Source organism: Elephas maximus, chromosome 2, assembly GCF_024166365.1.
Source record: "Elephas maximus indicus isolate mEleMax1 chromosome 2, mEleMax1 primary haplotype, whole genome shotgun sequence".
NCBI lineage: Eukaryota > Metazoa > Chordata > Mammalia > Proboscidea > Elephantidae > Elephas > Elephas maximus.
This window is the reverse complement of record NC_064820.1, coordinates 88,626,354-88,646,535: the sequence shown is the minus strand read 5'-3', so window position 1 is coordinate 88,646,535 and position 20,182 is coordinate 88,626,354. Positions and strand designations below refer to the sequence as shown.

Sequence of the window (20,182 nt, the reverse complement as noted above, 5' to 3'; positions counted from 1 at the left end):
ATCTGGAATGTACAAAGTATGAATCTAGGAAAATTGGAAATCGTCAAAAATGAAATGGAACGCATAAACATAGATACCCTAGGCATTAGTGAGCTGAAATGGACTGGTATTAGCCATTTTGAATCAGACAATCATATAGTCTACTATGCTGGGAATGACAACTTTGAAGAGGAATGGTGTTGCATTCATCGTCGAAAAAGAACATTTCAAGATCTATCCTGAAGTGTAACGTTGTCCGCGATAGGATAATATCCATACGCCTACAAGGAAGGCCAGTTAATACGACTATTATTCAAATTAACACACCAACCACTAGGGCCGATGATTAAGAACTAGAAGATTTTTATCAGCTACTGCAGTCTGAAATTGATGGAACATGCAATCAAGATGCATTGATAATTACTGGTGATTGGAATGCGAAACTTGGAAACAAAGAAGAAGGATCAGTAGTTGGAAAACATGGCCTTGGGTGATAGAAACAATGCCGGAGATCAAATGATAGAATTTCGCAAGACCAACAACTTCTTCATTGCAAATACCTTCTTTTGCAAACATAAATGGCGAATATACACACGGACCTTGCCAGATGGAACACACAGAAATCAAATTGACTACTTCTGTGGAAAGAGATGACGGAAAAGCTCAATATCATCAGTCAGAACGAGGCCAGAGGCCGACTGTGGAACAGACCATCAATTGCTCATATGCAACTTCCAAGCTGAAACTGAAGAAAACAGAGCAAATCCACGTGAGCCAAAATATGACCTTGAGTATATCCCACCTGAATTTAGAGACCATCTCAAGAATAGATTTGATGCATTGAACACTAGTGACTGAAGACCAGACGAGTTGTGGAATGACATCAAGGACATCATCCACAAAGAAAGCAAGAGGTCACTGAAAAGACAGGAAAGAAAGAAAAGACCAAGATGGATGTCAGAGGAGACTCTGAAACTTACTCTTGAGCGTCGAGCAGCTAAAGAAAAAGGAAGACTTGATGAAGTATAGGAACTGAACAGAAGATTTCAAAGGGCCTCTCAAGAAGACAAAGTAAAGTATTATAATGACATGTGCAAAGAGCTGGAAATGGAAAACCAGAAGGGAAGAACACGCTCAGCGTTTCTCAAGCTGAAAGAACTGAAGAAAACATTCAAGCCTTGAGTTGCAATAGTGAAGGATTCCATGGGGAAAATGTTAAACCACACAGGAAGCATCAAAAGAAGATGGAAGGAATACACAGAGTCATTATACAAAAAGGAATTAGTCGATATTCAACCATTTCAAGAGGTGGCATATGATCAGGAACCGATGGTACTGAAGGAAGAAGTCCAAGCTGCTCTGAAGGCATTGGCGAAAAACAAGCCTCCAGGAATTGATGGAATATCAATTGAGATGTTTCAACAAATTGATGCAGCGCTGGAGGTGCTCACTAGTCTATGCCAAGAAATATGGAAGACAGCTTCCTGGCCAACTGACTGGAAGAGATCCATATTTATGCCTATTCCCCAGAAAGGTGATCCAACCGAATGTGGAAATTATAGAACAATATCATTAATATCACACGCAAGCAAAATTCTGCTGAATATCATTCAAAAACGGCTGTAGCAGTATATTGACACGGAACTGCCAGAAATTCAGGCCGGTTTCAGAAGAGGACGTGGAACCAGGGATATCATTGCTGATGTCAGATGGATCCTGACTGAAGGCAGAGACTACCAGATGGATGTTTACCTGTGTTTTATTGACTATGCAAAGGCATTCGACTGTGTGGATCATAACAAACCATGGATAACATTGCGAAGAATGGGAATTCCAGAACACTTAATTGTGCTCATGAGGAACCTTTACATAGATCAAGAGGCACTTGTTCGGACAGAACAAGGGGATACTGATTGGTTTAAAGTCAAGAAAGGTATATGTCAGGGCTGTATTCTTTCGCCATACCTATTTAATCTGTATGCTGAACAAATAATACGAGAAGCTGGACTATAAGAAGAAGAACGGGGCATCAGGATTGGAGGAAGACTCATTAACAACCTGCATTATGCAGATGACACAACCCTGTTTGCCGAAAGTGAAGAGAACCTGAAGCACTTACTAATGAAAATCAAAGACCACAGCCTTCAGTACGGATTACACCTCAACATAAAGAAAACAAAAATCCTCACAACTCGACCAATGAGCAACATTATGATCAATGGAGAAAAGATTGAAGTTGTCAAGGATTTCATTTTACTTGGACCCACAATCAACAGCCATGGAAGCAGCAGTCAAGAAATCAAAAGACACATTGCATTGGGGAAACCTGCTGCAAAGGACCTCTTCAAAGTGTTGAAGAGCAAAGATGTCACCCTGAAGACTAAGGTGCACCTGACCCAAGCCATGGTATTTTCAATCACATCATATGCATGTGAAAGCTGGACAATGAATAAGGAAGACCGAAGAAGAGTTGACGCCTTTGCATCGCGGTGTTGGCGAAGAATATTGAATATACCATGGACTGCCAAAAGAAAGAACAAATCTGTCTTGGAAGAAGTGCGGCCCGAATGCTCCTTAGAGGCAAGGATGGTGAGACTGCGTCTTACATACTTTGGATATGTTGTCAGGAGGGATCAGTCCCTGGAGAAGGACATCATGCTTGGCAGAATACAGGGTCAGCAGGAAAGAGGAAGACCCTCAACGAAGTGGATTGACACAGTGGCTGCAACAATGGGCTCAAGCATAACAACGATTGTAAGGATGGCACAGGACGGGGCAATGTTTCGTTCTGTTGTGCATAGGGTCGCCATGAGTCGGAACTGACTCGATGGCACCTAACAACAACATCAAGAATAGATTGGACACATTAAATACTAACGACTGAAGGCCAGACAAGTTGTCGAAGACATCAAGGACGTCATACGTGAAAAAAGCAAAAGGTCACTAAAGAGACAGAAAGCAAATAAAAGACCAAAATGGATGTCAGAAGAGACTCTGAAACTTGCTCTTGAAGGTGGAGTAGCTAAAGTGAACGGAAGAAATGATGAAGTAAAAGAACTGAATGGAGATTTCAAAGGGCAGCTCAAGAAGACAAAATAAAGTATTATAATGACATGTGCAAAGTCCTGGAGTTAGAAAACCAAAAGTAAGACCATCCTCAGCATTGCTCAAGCTGAATGAAGAAAAAATTCAAGCTTTGAGTAGCAATATTGAAGGATTCTATGGTGGAAAATATTGAATGACGCAGGGAACATCAAAAGAAGATGGAAGGAATACAGAGAGTCACTGTACCAAAAAGAATTGGCTGAAGTTCAACCATTTCAGGAGATACCATGTAATCAAGAACCAATGGTACTAAAGGAAGAAGTCCAAGCTGCACTGAAGACACTGGCAAAAAATAAGCCTCCAGGAAATGACAGAATACCAAATGAGGTGTTTCAACAAAGGGATGCAGCAATGGAGGTGCTCACTGATCTTCATCAGGAAATTTGGAGGACAGTTTCCTGGCCAACTGCCTGGAAGATATCCACATTTTGCCCATTCCAAAGAAAAGCGATCCAACAGCATGGGTAAATTATCAAACAATATCAATACCACACACAAGTAAAAATTTGCTGAAGATTATTCAAAAGTGATTGCAGCAGTACATTGAAAGGAAACTACCAGAAGTTCAAGTTAGATTCAGAAAAGAATATGAAATGATGCAGATCATTGGTAATGTCAGATTGATCTTGGCTGAAAACACAGAATACCAGAAAGATATTGACCTGTGTTTTTTTGACTATGCAATGGCTTTCGACTGTTTGAATCATAAGAAGTTATGGATAACATTGCAAAGAATGAGAATTCCAGAACAATAAACTGTGCTCATGAGGAACCTGTACATAGACCAAGAAGCAGTCATCCTAACAGAACAAGGGGATTATGTGTGGTTTAAAGTCAGGAAAGTTATGTGTCAGGGTTGTATCCTTCCACTATACTTAGCCATCCTGTATGCTGAGCAAATAATCTGAGAAACTGGACTATGTGAAGAAGAATAAGGTATCAGGATTTGAGGAAGACTCACTAACAACCTGCGTTATACAGATGACACAACCTTGCTTGTTGAAAGTGATGAGGACTTGAAGCACTTACTGATGAAGATCAAAGACTACAGCCTTCAGTATGGATTACACCTCACCATAAAGAAAATAAAAGCTCTCACAACTAGACCAATAAGCAATATCATAATAAACAGAGAAAATATTGAAGTTGTCAAGGACTGCATTTTACTTGGATCTACAATTGACACCCATAGTAGCAGCAGTCCAGAAATCAAAAAAAAAAAAAAAAAAAGAAACATTGCATTGGGCAAATCTGCTGCAAAAGACCTCTTTAAAGTGTTAAAAAGCAAAGATGTTACCTTGAAGACTAAGGTGCCCCTGACCCAAGCCATGGTGCTTTCAATCACCTCATATGCATGCGAAAGCTGGGCAATGAATAAGGAAGATGGAAGAGGTATTGACACCTCTGAATTATGGTGTTGGCAAAGAATATTGAATATACCACGGACTGCCAGAATAATGAACAAATCTGTCTTGGAAGAAGTACAACCAGAACGCTCCTTAGAAGGAAGGATTGACAGACTTAGTCTCACGTACTTTGTACATGTTATTAGAAGGGACATCTGAAGAAGGGCATCATGCTTGGTAGAGGGTCAGTGAAAAAGAGGAGGATCCACCAAGAAGATGGATTGACACAGTGGTTGCAACAATGGGCTGAAGCATAACAATGATTGTGAGGATGGTGCAAGACTGTGCAGTGTTCAGTTCTGTTGTACACGGGGTCGTTATGAGTCGGAATAGACTGGATGGCACCTAACAACATAACAACAATAGCATTTGTATTAAGATGAGTCTATCTGCATGTTATAGATTGAATTATATCCCCCCAAAATATGTGTTGTAAATATGAAACTCCTATACCTGTGGATGTAATATTATTTGGAAATAGGTCTTGTTTGTTATGTTAATGAGACCATATCAGTGTAGGGTGTGTCTTAGTCCAGTCGCCTTTGAGATCATTGCCTAGATGGTCTCAGAAACAGAGGATTATTTTTAAGACTTGAGAGCTAATGCTAAATTGTTCTGTTGTGCTTTGGACTTGCCTGGTGCCCATTATCCCTTCTTTCCCTAAAATTTCTCCCATTTGTAAGGGAAATGTGTACATTGTGCCTGTTCCACTATTGTACTTTGGAAACTTAACTTTTAATCTGGATTTTACCAGTTCACAAATTGAGAGGAATTTTGCCACAGGATGGAATATGCCTAAAGTCTCAGACATATTTTATTAAGATGATTCAGAAGATGAGATTTTAGACTTGGAGTTGATTTAAGACTTGTGGGATAATGTGATAGGTGAGTATATTCTGCATATGGCAAGGTCAAGAATTTTTGGGTGCCAAAGGGTGGACTGTTATGGATTGAATATAGTCCTCAAAATACGTGTTGTAAATCCTAATCTCTATGCCTGTGGTTATAATCCCATTTGGGAATGAGTTGTTTTTGTTATGTTAATGAGACAGGATTAGTGCAGAATGTGTCTTGAATCAATCTCTTTTGAGACATAAAAGAGATTAAACAAACAAGCAAGTGAGAAGAAAGGGCAAGATTGATGCCAAGCCACATAAAGATCACCCAGGAGCAGAAATTAAAAGGCACAAAGACCTTCCTCCAAAGCCAGCAGAGAGAAAGCCTTCCCCTAGAGCCAGCACCCTAAATTCAGACTTCCAGCCTACTAAACCGTGAGAGAACAAATTTTTGCTTGTTAAAGCCACCCACTTATGGCATTTCTGTTATATCAGCACTAGATAACTAAAACAGCTATCTTTCCAGAAATTTTATACACGAATAGGATACTTCCTATACTATGAGAGAATAAGTATCCTCATTATTCTATTCTATTACAGCAATGGCAATTTCCTCAGAGTTAGGAAATTTCCAAGGTTATTTATTTTTTTAAAACATTATCTCAAAATCAGATGTGAAAATGTGGAACTTTATTGTTTTGCGAGAAAAAAAAAACTTTTTAGTTTTTTCCCCTTGTACAACCAAGCCCAATGTACTTAACTTTTCTAGGCCCCTTCCCTCGTCTGCAATCTGGGATTGAACTATATCTTCCAGTATTATAAAAAATATTGGTTTCTGAACTATATAATGCCATTCCGGAGCACACTTCTTACATATAAGAGCTGACTACTGCTAGGAAATGCACTAGTACTGCTCTTCCAGTTTTACTAAATCAAGTTTTTTATTTTGTACTATGAAGAAACATGTCTGTGATAAACAAACTGGATAAGATTAAGGACATAATCTTCAATTCTAAAGCTGAGTTTCTGAGCAATCTCTTTGGCAGTACACATTGTTATCCCCTCTGTGAGTAGACATTCACTGTTCAAAGCAACAAGCACTTTGACACTTAGAAAATTTGGATCCTATTTTATTTCTAAAACCTACTATATCAGTATGCACCAACTGTTTGACATAGCCATTCTTTTATTTTCAAAGAGGTTATTCTATAATCACACTTCCTTTCAGGAAGCCCACCAACTAAGTAAATGCCAAAATCACTTATAAAGTTATACATGAATCTTCTTGTTGGTTAAAAAACACAGGCCTAATTAAAGTAATGTGCTAAGTTTCAGCATAATTATGCAGAAAAGTGGTAAGAAAGCTTATTTCATTTGTTTTTAGTGGCTGTTACTTTTTATATGAATCTGAGAAGGGTCAAACATTCTAGAAAAAGTATATTTCTTATTTTACATTTTAGGTAAGGCTGATTTAGTTATTCTCTACTTGTAGGAAATGTTGTCAATTTCTATTAATAGAAATAATTATAATTCAAAAATATTATTTACTAAAATTATTAATGACCTATTAAAATAATTTCTGTTGTGATGGCTAGCTAATTAGGAGTCATCCAAATGTGTCTAAACTAAAGCATAAGTTTTCAAAATACCTCACCAGAAAGATTCTAGTTCTATGAAATAAATCAAATTTTTCCACTTAATATTCACACTTTATGATTTATGTTAAGACTAGGAAATGTTTCATAATTGTGGATAAAATTCTGAGAATATTCATAGATATTTAAAAATTGATTTGATGTACTTCTACTTTTATTACAGCATCAAAATGCTTCTAAAACAATGTATGTAAAACTAAAAAAAAAAACTGCGTAAGCATAAATTGGTTTCTGGAGTATCTCAGCTATTGTTGGGGCAAATGAAAAGCTGCCTGGTTACAGTGCTGGAATGTTTGAAACTCAGATGTTATACTAAAGGCTGCTTATATCTTTATATATTTTGGTGAGGTTCTGTTGCAACCAACAATATACAGCAAATCTAGTTTAACTTGAAGCTCATCCACTGACATGGACATCAGATGCTATCTTTATTTGGATACAAAAAAACAGAGTATTTCCTGTACGGCAAGTTGTTTCACAATATTATAACCCAAAAGGGTTCCACTGAATTAAAAAAAGCAAAAACTTTTGGGAGCAAAGGGGAGTCAAGACTAAGCAGGAAATCTTTAAAGCCACAAAGATTCAATACCAACTAGATGGGGGTAAAGCATAATCCAAGTGTTGAATAGACCACAGTAACTCTTTCATAAACTTAATCTGAAATGAAGTAAAACCCCTATAAATTCTAGGGTCTTAGTATATAAAGTAACAGTTTAAGAAATAAAGTCTGTAATACCATTGCTATCTATCTGGAAATTTTGGGGAAAGTAAATTTTGCTACAGAAAAACACAAAATCCAGTTGTAAAGTGGTGTTCATTGGAGAAAAATGTGATGTTAAAAGTTTCAGAACACTGTGGAGATCTCCTTTCAGTCAATAAATTGTTAGTGAATATTGTAAAGGTTTTTCATGCTACATAGTGTATAAACATTATGTAATTTACTAATTTATTAGATTAGGCCACTTATCATTAGTTATTGTCTCAACAATCCTAATAATCAGGGAACAACTAAAGACTTTGGACAAGAAAATAATAAAACAGATTGCTTATCATAAAATTTGTTACCTATCAATTTTCTACAAACTACAATATCTCTATCCTATTTCTGAATATACACATAAGAGTGAACAGATTTTTTCCTTGAATGAATACTATAGAACATATAGTGAATAACTAATAATAAAATTTGGAGATATTAATAATTAAAGATGAAAATCCATTTACATAATAAAAATCACTAGTGTGTTACACATTCAGCCGTTTAAAGAAATGGCTTTCTGAAAAACAGAGTAAATATATCAAACCCCATCAATCTCTCTGTCTCTTGTTTTTATTGTAGGAAAAGCACATGTGAACTTGTAACATTTAGAATAAATTTACATACTTACTTGTGCTCTAAGAATAAACAGGAGCCCTGGTGGTACAGTGGCTTAAGAGTTTGGGTGCTAACCAAAAGCTTGGCAATTCAAATCCACCAGCCACTCCTTGGAAACCACATAGTCTAGCTCTGCTCTGTCCTATAGGGTCACTAGGAGTTGGAATTGACTCGACAGCCATGGGTTTGTTTTTGTTCTTTTGGCTTACGAATAAACAACTTGTTGTCAAAATAGCAGAATGAGTTCAGGAAGAAATTTTCACTGCTGTGCTCCAAATACATAGCAATAATTAATATAAAAAACACTAAAAAGATAAAGCTGCACACAAAAACAAGATAATTTTGCTATGGAGTAAGAATATATTTTGTTACAGTAAAAGAATAAATTATGGAATCTGGTAAACTATAACAAGACCCATTTTGTCATTTAACATATACAAAATTTCCCCTCAGATAAATGTAATCTAGTTCTTAGTTCAATATCAAGCACTTCAGAGCTGAGATTCATTATTTTCTTGGCAAACTTCAGTTTCCTTACTATTTCTTACTGAAGCAGAAGGGAAAGAGGATAGTTAAAAGTTCTAATAAAATGCTATTAATTCTTGACATCAAAACTTCTTACCAAAAAGTAAAATGTAAAAAAGAAAAAATTAGAACCAGAAACCTACAGATTAAATACATAATGAGTAGATATGACTTAAAGAAATGATATATAGAATATACAAAAAGTATGGAATGAACTAAACATTTTTTAAGAGAAGAGAAATTTTGCCAAATTTAAAATAGTGCAATTACAGCTTAAAGCTTGGCTTAAAATAGACAGAACACATAAAGTATTCCATACTCATATACCTATATTTAACCATATATTTTCTCTTCAACAATAATTTTCATCTACTTCAAAGGGTGGTGAGATACTCTGAATATGGGATAAAAATAGACTATTTTATTTAATAAAAATTTTGGAAGTTTAAACTGGAAAGAATATAGATTTTCTCCATGACCTTCTGAATAAATTTGCTAATTAAAGAATGATTTCACTTTAAATGGGGCACTAATGTAAAATAAGCATAACCTCCAAATGAAAAGAAACTTAATTCTGATTTGCACAAGTGTGACTGTCACTTTATGATCCAATTCAAATCTGATCAGAATCTGGCTTAATCAATCAACTAATTTAATCAATTTTCAGTATGTTTCCATCACCTTAATTAGACACCTTCCTATGTCTTTGTCCATTCATTGTACATTCTCTCCATCTCAGTAAATCAATTCCTTTCCTTCAGTAGTTCAATCTAAAAAATGTGCCATCATTGGCTCCTTTCTTTCTCCCATGCCCCATACCCACTTCATGAAAAAATCCTGCTGTCTAAATAGATGTGGAATCTGCCTGTTGCTCATCACGACCACTGTTATCACTCTGGTCTAAGTCATTCCATTCCTTTACCCAATTGTTGAATAAACTTCTCATCTGTTATATCTTCTTCTGAACTTCAGCAGCCAGACTAATCCTATTAAAACTCAACTCAAATCATGTCACTTGAGTGCTTAAAATTCTACAACAATTTCCAATCTAACTCAAAGTCAGATGTGCAGTTCTTACAATGGCCTACAAGGCCCTATACACATGAACTGGCTCCATTATCTCTCTGATTTTATCTCCTGATCCTCCCAGGTTTGGATCTTCGCCCTTTGTGCGCACTGACCTCCGTGCTATTGATTGAACGTAACAGGCAAGCTCCCACACCTGGGTCTCTGTACTTAACTGCTATTTCTGCCTGGCATGTTCTGCCCCCAAATAGACCTGTTACCTTCTCACTGAGGCTATTCTGGGTGCTTTGGCTAAAATCACAAACTTCATTCCTACCTCCAGCCTGACTCTATAATCTTTCCCTGATTTATTTTTCTCTTTAGCATTTATCACTGCCTAAAATACTTTATATTTTGTTCATTCATCTTGTTTACTGTCTCTTTCTCTGACTAGAATTTAATCTTCATGAAGGCAGGTATTTTCGTGGTTCACTCTCTACTACATAGGAAAGTCCCTGGTATACAACAGGAACTCAAAAAATATTTGCTAAATAAATTAATCAAACATTTATTTTTGAGAATATTTGCCTTATGTTAGAACCATCTGAGTATAAGTTAGGAGCACCTGCTTCCACTGCCCCTAGCAAATCTATAAAACTGTAGAATAATAATAACCCAGGGATTTAAAAATCTGCTTGCTATTTGATCTGGGGGATTTAATAAGGATCAGGTGCTTGAAACTGAACTACCATTTTCCCTTCATTGCTCCTCTGTCTCATCCTACCCTACTACAAACCCTTTTATGAATAGTGACAGAAGGCTTCAACCTCAGGATAGTCTAAGGCATCCGAGATCATCCTGCTCTACTGCCCCATCTGTAGCTTTGGCTAGATAAGATCTCACATATTTAAGGTAGCCAGGTTTGAGCTGGTGATACTTGGCATGAAGGCACATCTTACTTATTGCTTAAGGATCCTTACTTAATGAGAATAGTATACCTTAGTTTGGTTGTGCATACTTGCTTATTTTATTGTTGCCAACGAGTTGCTGGATTTCATAATACTTATTTTTAACATTAAGAGCTTAACGTTTTAAAAAGATTATCTTTTTAACAAATGGTGCTGGCAAAACTGGATGTTCATCTGCAAAAAACTGACGCAAGACCCATACCTCACACCATATACAAAAACTCACTCAAAATGGATCAAAGGCCTAAATATAAAGCCAAAAACTATGAAGTTCATAGAAGAAAAAATAGGAGCAACACTAGAGGCCGTAATATATGACATTAACAGGATACAAACCACAACCAACAACACACAAGCTCCAGAGGATAAGCTAGACAACTGGGATCTTCTAAAAATTAAACACTTATGCTCATCAAAAGACTTCACCAAAAGAGTAAAAAGATAACCTACAGACTGGGAAAAAATCTTTGGCTATTACAAATCAGACAAAGGTCTTATCTCTAAAATCTACAAGAAAATCCAACACCTCTACAACAAAAAGACAAATAATCCAATTAAAAAATGGGCAAAGGAAATGAACAGACACTTCACCAAAGAAGACATTCAAGGGGCCAACATACACATAAGGAAATGCTCGCGATCACGAGACATTAGAGAAATGCAAATCAAAGCCACAATGAGATACCACCTCTCCCTGGCATTACTGGCACTAATCAATAAAACAGGAAATAACAAATGTTAGAGAGGCTGTGGGGAGATCAGAACTCTTAGGCACTGCTAGTGGGAATGCAAAATGATACAACCATTTTGGAAAACAATATGGTGCTTCCTTAGAAAGCTAGAAATAGAAATACCATGTGATCCAGCAATCTCACTCCTAGGCATACAACCTAGAGAAATAACAGTCGTCACACGAATAGACATATGCACACCCATGTTCACTGCAGCACTGTTCACAATAGCAAAAAGACAGAAACAACCTAGAAGACCATCAACAGAAGAATGGATAAACAAACACAATGGAGTATCACACAATGATAAAGAACAACAATGAATCTGTGAAGCATCTCATGACATGGAGGAATATGGAGGGCATTATGCTGAGTGAAAGAAGTCAATCACAAAAGAACAAATATTATATGAGACCACTACTGTAAAAACTCATGAAAAGGTTTACATACAAAAAGAAACAATCTTTGATGGTTACGAGGGAGGCGAGAGGTGGGGATGGAAAAACACTTTATAGAAAAATAGGTAAGTGGTAACTTTGGTGAAGAGTAAGACCGTATACAATACTGGGAAAGTCAGCACAACCTGTACAGGGCAAGGTCACGGTACCTCCATAGACACATCCAAACTCCCTGAGGGACTGAATTGCTGAGCTGAGGGCTGTGGAACCCATGGTCTCGGGGAACATTTAGCTCAACTGACATAGCATAGTTTTTAAAGAAAATGTTCTACATTCTACTTTGGTGAGTAGCATCTGGGGTCTTAAAAGCCTGTGAGTGGCCATCTAGGATACTCCATTGGTCTCACTCCTTTGGGAGTAAGGAAGAATGAAGAAAATTAAAGATACAAGGGAAAGGTTAGTCAAAAGGACTAATGGACCACATCTACCACAACCTCTACCAGACTGAGTCCAGTACAACTATAAGGTGCCCAGCTACTACCACTGACTGCTCTGACAGGGATCACAATAGAAGGTCCTGGACAGAGCTGGAGAAAATTATAGAATAAAATTCTAACTCAAAAAGAAAGACCCGACTTGCCGGCCTGACAGAGACTGGAGAAACCCTGAGAGTATGGCCCCTGAACACCCTTTCAGCTCAGTAACAAGGCCACTCCCGAGGTACACCCTTATGCCAAGGACTGAACAGGCCCATGGAACAAAACAAGACTGAGGGGGCGCACCAGCCCTGGGGCGGGGACTGGAAGGCAGGAGGGAACAGGAAACCTGGTAACAGGGAACCCAGGGTGGAGAAGGGAGAGTGTTGACATGTCCTGGGGCTGTTAACCAGTGTCATGAAACAATGTGTGTTAGGTGCTTGATGAGAAACTGGTTTGTTCTGTAAACCTTCATCTAAAGTGCAATAAAGAAAGAAAGAAATTGAGGTTTTAAACTAAAATCCCTAAGGAATTTTTGTAGAAAATTTTGTTCAGAACATTTTTGCATTACAGTTTATTGTCATCAGAGTAATAAGCCCAAGAGAGATACTCAACAAAGAAAATGAGTATATTTTCTTACCTGGAGATAACACAGAGGGCTCAGGCTGGTTTCCACCTTCCTCATCAGTACTTTCATCATATATTGCATCTCTGCCAGCACTCAACTGAGAACAGGTTGCAGTTCCCCTGAAAATAGAGAAAGGTATTGTATTGCCCAAAAATGTGTATCAACTTGGCTAAGCCATGATTCCCAGTATTATGTGAGCCACCATTTTATGATCTGATGTGATTAACCTATGTGTTGTAAATTCTAACCTCTATGATGTTAATGAGGTAGGATTAAAGGCAATTATGTTAATGAGGCAGGACTCAATCTACACGATTAGGTTGTATCTTGAGTCAATCTCTTTTGAGATATAAAAGAGAGAATCAAATAAAGGAGAGTAATGTCATGCCACCAAGAAAGAAGCTCTGAGAGTGGGGCATGCCCTTTGAACCTGGGGTCCCTGCACTGAGAAGCTCCTAGAACAGGGGAAGACTGATGACAAGGACTTTCCCCAGAGCAAACAGAAAAAAGTCTTCCCCTGGAGCTGTCACCCTGAATTTGGACTTTTAGCCTCCTAGACTGGAGAAAATACATTTGTTTGTTAATGCCGTCACTTATGGTATCCTGTTATAGCAGCATTAGATAACTAAGACATGTAACTTTATAAATTGTTGGCCCTCTCCTGGTTAGGTATCAAATTAACTAGCAATTAATTATAGAAAGTATTCCTTGAAAAAGATTCAATTAAACAAACATATATTCAAATATATATGATTTGGATGAAACTACCTTAAAAATATGTTAATTCTCTTAAGAAACAGTTTCTCTTTCACTTAATGTGGATTAATGCACACTATTTTTTTTATAATTAATTCTTGAATCAGATTTTCATCACTTATTATTCTTCCATAAAAATATTACTCTACCTAATTATTTTCTGTATGTCAGAGACTATTTAGTATTTTACTGATCTCAAAGCAGTTTTACATTTCATTTACCTACTCCAAATCCTAAGAGGCAGGTACTTTTATCCTCATTATGAGGATAAAGTGAAACACAGAGCTTTAAAGGACTTGCCCAAAGCCATCTATGAATAGACACATTAACAGTATTATTATCAGTGCCAGACTAGCACTTGAAGTAAGACCATCTGACATTAAATGTTATGTTCTCTAGCAAACCTGTGCTTTCTCACAGATTCAGTGCAATAGACCCTAACCAAAGTCACTTATTCTTGAGAAAATTGTAATTGCCCAAAACCACATCAGCTGTAAGTCATTTATGAGTCTTCCTTGAGACTCAAGGATACACACACTCCCACAGAAAACCAGATAGAAGGATAAGAGAGGTAATCACAGTCCAATCAGTACTTGGGGTACAGAAAAGCTCAAATAAAATTAATGTTTCCTGAAGGTTAACATTAGCAACTTGATTGTAAAGTTAACCATTGCTTAAATATCAAATTTACAAATGTGAATCCAACTCTCAAGTTATGCAGAAGATAAAAGGTTTTTTTAAGTATTAATCAATATATTTCATAATTATTTCTAAGAATTGAGCAATCAATATTTAGATAAACCTCATGCCAGTTATATGATTTACAGAAGGGTAAGTATGACAGTTGGACAGACATTGAGAGACGATGCTGAGAATTCTCCAGCCCACTGCATTCCTGCCTAGAAGCAAGCACCCAGCTCCAGAAAAACAAACGATTTCTGATTGCTTAAAAAGTTGTAACCAAACTTTCATTAAATTTGGGAGGGAAATCCACTTAAATTTATGTATCTGTCATCCAAAAACAGAAAGGCAAAATACCTGTCATGCTCAGCGTTCTTTTCTAGTTCTTGAACTTCACTTAGCAATTTACGTAAGCTTCTGATCTTTGCTTTCTTCTCATTCAGCACCAGAATAAACCGTTTATAAAGATCAGCCTCCAAAGTCTCCTTAGCACTCACACATTTTTCAAATCTAAAACAGATAAATAAATTGTGTATTTTTTATCATTAATATTATTCAGTATAATGCTCAAGATGATTTCTAGAAAGTTTTGCAAAGAAAATACGATTAAAAATTATTTGTACATATTATTTCATTGACATAAAGCAAATAATTAGATTAGTGCTACCACTTATCTGTCAGTTTGGCATACTGTAGTAGTTTGTATGTTGCTGTGATGCTGAAAGCTATGCCATGGGTATTTCAAATACCAGGAGAGGCACCCACGGTGGACAGGTTTCAGCGGCACTTCCAGACTAAGGCTAAGAAGGACTTGGAGATTTACTTCTAAAAAAATTGGCCAGTGAAAACCTTACGAATAGCAGTAGAATACCGTCTGATATAGTACCAGAAGGTAAGCCCCCTCAGGTTGGAAGACAATCAAAATATGACTGGGGAAGAGCTGCCTCCTCAAAATATCCAAACCAAAATCAAACCAGCTGCTGCTTAGTCAATTCCAACTCAGAGCAATCCTATAAGATAGTGTAGAACTACCCCATAGGATTTCCAAGGCTGTAATCTCTAAGAAAGCTGACTGTCACATCTTTCTCCTATGGAACAGCTGATACATTGGAACTATCTACCTCTTGGTTAGCAGCTGAACGCTTTAACCACTGTACCACAAGGAGCACTGGTGGTGCACTGGTTAAAGCGTTCAGCTGTTAACCAAGAGATCCGTGGTTTGAAACCACCTCAAAGTACAGTCGACCTTAAGGATGTGGATGGAGCTTTTGGAAACTTCATTTGCTGAGGTGGCACAATTCAAAAGGAAAAGAAACACCTACAAACATCCATTAACAATCGGAATACGGAATGTCTGAAGTATGAATCTAGGAAAATTGGAAGTTTCCAAAAATGAAATGGAACACATAAAGATTGATGACCTAGGCATTAGTGAACTGAAATGGACTGGCATTCGGCCATTTTGAATTAGACAGTCATGTGGTCTACTATGCCAGGAATGACAAATTGAAGAGGAATGGCATCATGTTCACTGTCAGGAAAAAAAAAAAGCCTTCAACATCTAGCCTGAAGTACAATGCTTTCAGTGACAGGATGGGAAGACCAATTAATATGATTATTATTCAAATTTACACACCAACTACTAAGGCCAATGATGAAGAAATTTAAGATGTTTAGCAACTTCCACAATCTGAAATTAACCAAACATGCAATCAAGAAGCATTGATAATTACTGGTACTTGGATGCAAAAGTTGGAAACAAAGAAGGATCGGTAGTTGGAAAATATGGCCTTGGTAATAGAAAGGACTATGGAGATCGCATGATAGAATATTGCAAGACCAACCACTTCTTCATTATTGCAAATACCTTTTTCAATTCATAACATAAACGGATAGTATACACGCAAATTTTTTTTTTTTTTGTACCAAAAAGAATTAACTGATATTCAACCATTTCAGGAGGTAGCATATGATCAAGAAACTCGATGGTACTAAAGGAGGAAGACCAAGTTGCACAAAAGGCACTGGCGAAAAGCAAGTCTCCAGGGATTAATGGAATACCAACTGAGATGTTTCAGGAAATGGATACAATGCTAGAAGTGCTCCCTCATCTATGTCAAGAAATTTGGATGAGAGCTACCTGGCCAACCAACTGGAAGAAAAAAAAGGTACACATTTATGCTCATTCCAAAGAAAGGTGACCCAACAGAATGCAGAAATTAGCAAACAGTATCATAAAAATCACATGCAAGTAAAATTTGCTGAAGATCATTCAAAAGCAGCTGCAGCAATAAATGAACAAGGAACTGCCAGAAATTCAAGCCAGACTCAGAAGAGGACTTGGAACTAGGGATAACATTGCTGATGTCAAATGGATGTTGGCTAAAAGCAGAGAATACCAGAAAGATGCTTACCTGTGTTTTATTGATTATGCAAACACACTGGACTTTATGGTTCATAACAAATTATGGAAAACATTGAGAAAAATGGGAATCACAGAACACTTAATTGTGCTCATGAGGAACCTATACATAGGCCAAGAGGCAGTCATTTGAAAAGAACAAGGAGATACTGCATGCTTTAAAATCAGGAAAGGTGTGAGTCAGGGTTGTAACATTTCACCATACTTATTGAATATAAAAAAAAAAAAAAATTTTATATTCAATAAGTATGGTGAAATGTTGCTCAGCATACTTATTGAATATAAAAAAAAATTTATATTCAATAAGTATGCTGAGCAAATAATTCAAGAAGCTGGACTATATGAAGAAGAACATATAGCATCAGGATTGGAGGAAGTCCCCTTAACATCCTGCAATATGCAGATGACACAACCTTGTTTGCTAAAAAACTTGAAACACTTGAAGATCAAAGACTAAAGCCTATAGTATGGATTACACCTCAACATAAAGAAAACAAAAATCCTCACAACTGGACTAATAAGCAACATCATGATAAATGGAGAAAAGCTTGAAGTTGTCAAGGATTTCATTTTACTTGGATCCACAATCAACACCCATGGAAGCAGAAATCAAGAAATCAAATACTGTACTGCACTGGGAATACCTGCCACAGAAGACCTCTTAAAGTGTTAGAAATCAAAAATGTCACTTTGAAGACCAAGGTGAACCTGACTCAGTCCATGATATTTCAATTGTCTTCATACACAGATGAAAGCTGGATAATGAGTAAAGAAGACCAGAGAAGAATTAATGCGTTTGAATTATGGTGTTGGGGAAGAACACTGAACATACTATGGGCTGCCAGAAGACTGAACAGATCTGTCTGAAGTACAGCCAAAATGTTCCTTAGAAGCAAGCATTGGACATGTTATCAGGAAGAACCAGTCTCTGGAGAAGAACACCATCCTTGGTAAATCAGAGGATCAGTGAAAAAGAGGAAGACCTTCCAGGAGATAGACTGACATAGCGGCTGAAACAATGGGCTTAAACATAGCAATGATTGTGAGGGGATCGCCCAGGACTGAGTAGCATTTCCTCCTGTTCCACACAGGGTTGCTAAAGTCATTAACAAACTTGATGGCACCTAACAAAAATAACAACTACATATGTCATATGTGTGTGTATATACATATGTATGCACACACTGACACGCATACATATATTTCAGTGAATAATTTTAAAAAATATCTTTCATATATATGCCCTTGTACTTTCAACAATTTACCCATCTAGAGATGCAGAGAATTCGGGGCCTCTCATGGGATTAAAAGGAAAATATGCAATATATTTTCCAGGACCACTTCTAGTAAATTCTTACAGCACAGTCTTTGCCAAGTCTGTGAATTCCATGGGGGCAAAGAGCTAGTGTATTTTATTGGCTGCTTTGTCCTGAGTGCCTAGCACAGTGTTTGTCATTTGACAGATGTTTAACGGCTGCTTATTAGATAAATAGAATAAGTGAATTAACATGGATAACTTAAAAGGAAATGCAAATCCAGTGATTCTGAATATATTCAATCATTTAACAAGCTATCACTGTAATGGTATTATTTTTCATCTTCTTGAGCTTTAAAATAAAATGTGTGTGTGGTGACTGACATTAATATAACTATATTCCTTTCACCAGGCAAAGTTCTCTGACGAAGTATACCACAGAGATGTGGAAGAAAAAATTAAAGCCAAAATGGAAGAGGAGCTACTGGTATTCCTGGCTCATTCTGAAAGCAGAAACATGTCCCTGCATTTATATTTCAGATGCTAAGTGTTACATAAACATTCTATCCTTATTATCTTCCTGTAATACTGTGTAATGTACCACAGTAACAAAAATTTTTTAAAAGATGGGTAGAACATACATACTATAAAAATGCATGAGTTTATAATAATAGAATACCTTAAACATATGTAAAGTGAAACCTAATACATTAAATTATGTAACAAATTTTACATGACATTATGATTTCTTGCATAAAATTTTAGGAATTATTGTTGTTGTCATTAGGTGCCATTAAGTCAGTTCTGACTCATAGCAACCCTATGTACAAAAGAACTAAATACTACCTGTTCCTTCACCATCCTCACAATCGTTATGCTTGAGTCCATTGTTGCAGCCACTCCATCAATCCATCTTGCTGAAGGTCTTCCTCTTTTTCACTGATTCTCTGCCAAGCATGATGTCCTTCTCCAGGGACTGATTCTTCCTGACAACATGTCCAAAGTATGTAAGATGTAGTCTCGCTGTCCTTGCTTCTAAGGAGCATTCTGCTTGTACTTCTTCCAAGACAGATTTGTTCATTCTTTTGAGAGTCCACAGTATTTTCAATATTCTTCACCAACACCACAATTCAAAGGCATCAATTCTTCTTTGGTCGTCCTTATTCACTGTCCAGCTTTCGCATGCACACGAGGTGATTGAAAACAGCATGGCTTGGGTCAGGCTCACCTTAGTCTTCAAGGTGACATCTTTGCTTTTCAACCCTTTGAAGAGGTCTTTTGTAGCACATTCATCCAATGCAATGCGTCTTTTGATTTCTTGACTGCTGCTTCCATGGGTGTTGATTGTGGATCCAAGTAAAATGAAATTCTTCCATTTATCATGATGCTGCCTATTGGTCCAGTTGTGAGGATTTTTGTTTTCTTTATGTTGAAGTGTAATCCATACTGAAGGCTGTGGTCTTTGATCTTCATCAGTAAGTGTTTCAAGTCCTCTTCACTTTCAGCATGCAAGGTTGTATCATCTACATACTACAGTATGTTAAGGGGACTTCCTCCAATCCCGATGCCCTATTCTTCTTCATATGGTCCAGCTTCTCAGATTATGTGCTCAGCATACAGATTAAATAAGTTTGGTGAAAGGATAGAACCCTTACACACACCTTTCCTGACTTTAAACCACGTAGTATCCCATTGTTCTTTTCGAACAACTGTCTCTTGATCTATGTACAGGTTCCTCATGAGGATAATTAAGTGTTCTGGAATTCCTATTCTTTACAATCCTATCCATAATTTGTTATGATCCACACAGTCAAATGCCTTTGCATAGTCAGTAAAACACAGGAAAAATATTTCTGGTATTCTCTGCTTTCAGCCAAGATCCTTCTGAAATCAGCAATGATATCCTTCATTCCACACTTTCTTCTGAATCTGGATTCAATCTCTGGCAGCTCCCTGTCAATGTACTGCTGCAGTCGCTTTT

The 20,182-nt window shown here is 37.1% G+C and overlaps 1 protein-coding gene across 5 annotated transcripts in view; it reads right to left on the bottom strand.

The window, feature by feature from the left end:
• Positions 1-20,182, bottom strand: part of XRCC4 (X-ray repair cross complementing 4) — a 321,890-nt gene that overhangs the window by 170,961 nt on the left and 130,747 nt on the right. For all 5 annotated transcript variants that reach the window (XM_049867100.1, XM_049867091.1, XM_049867107.1 and 2 more), the window contains 2 exons: positions 14,882-15,034; positions 13,100-13,206 (listed from right to left, as the gene is read on the bottom strand). In XM_049867100.1, the coding sequence (XP_049723057.1) occupies positions 13,100-13,206; positions 14,882-15,034 (260 nt within the window). The remainder of the gene's footprint in view (positions 1-13,099; positions 13,207-14,881; positions 15,035-20,182) is intronic.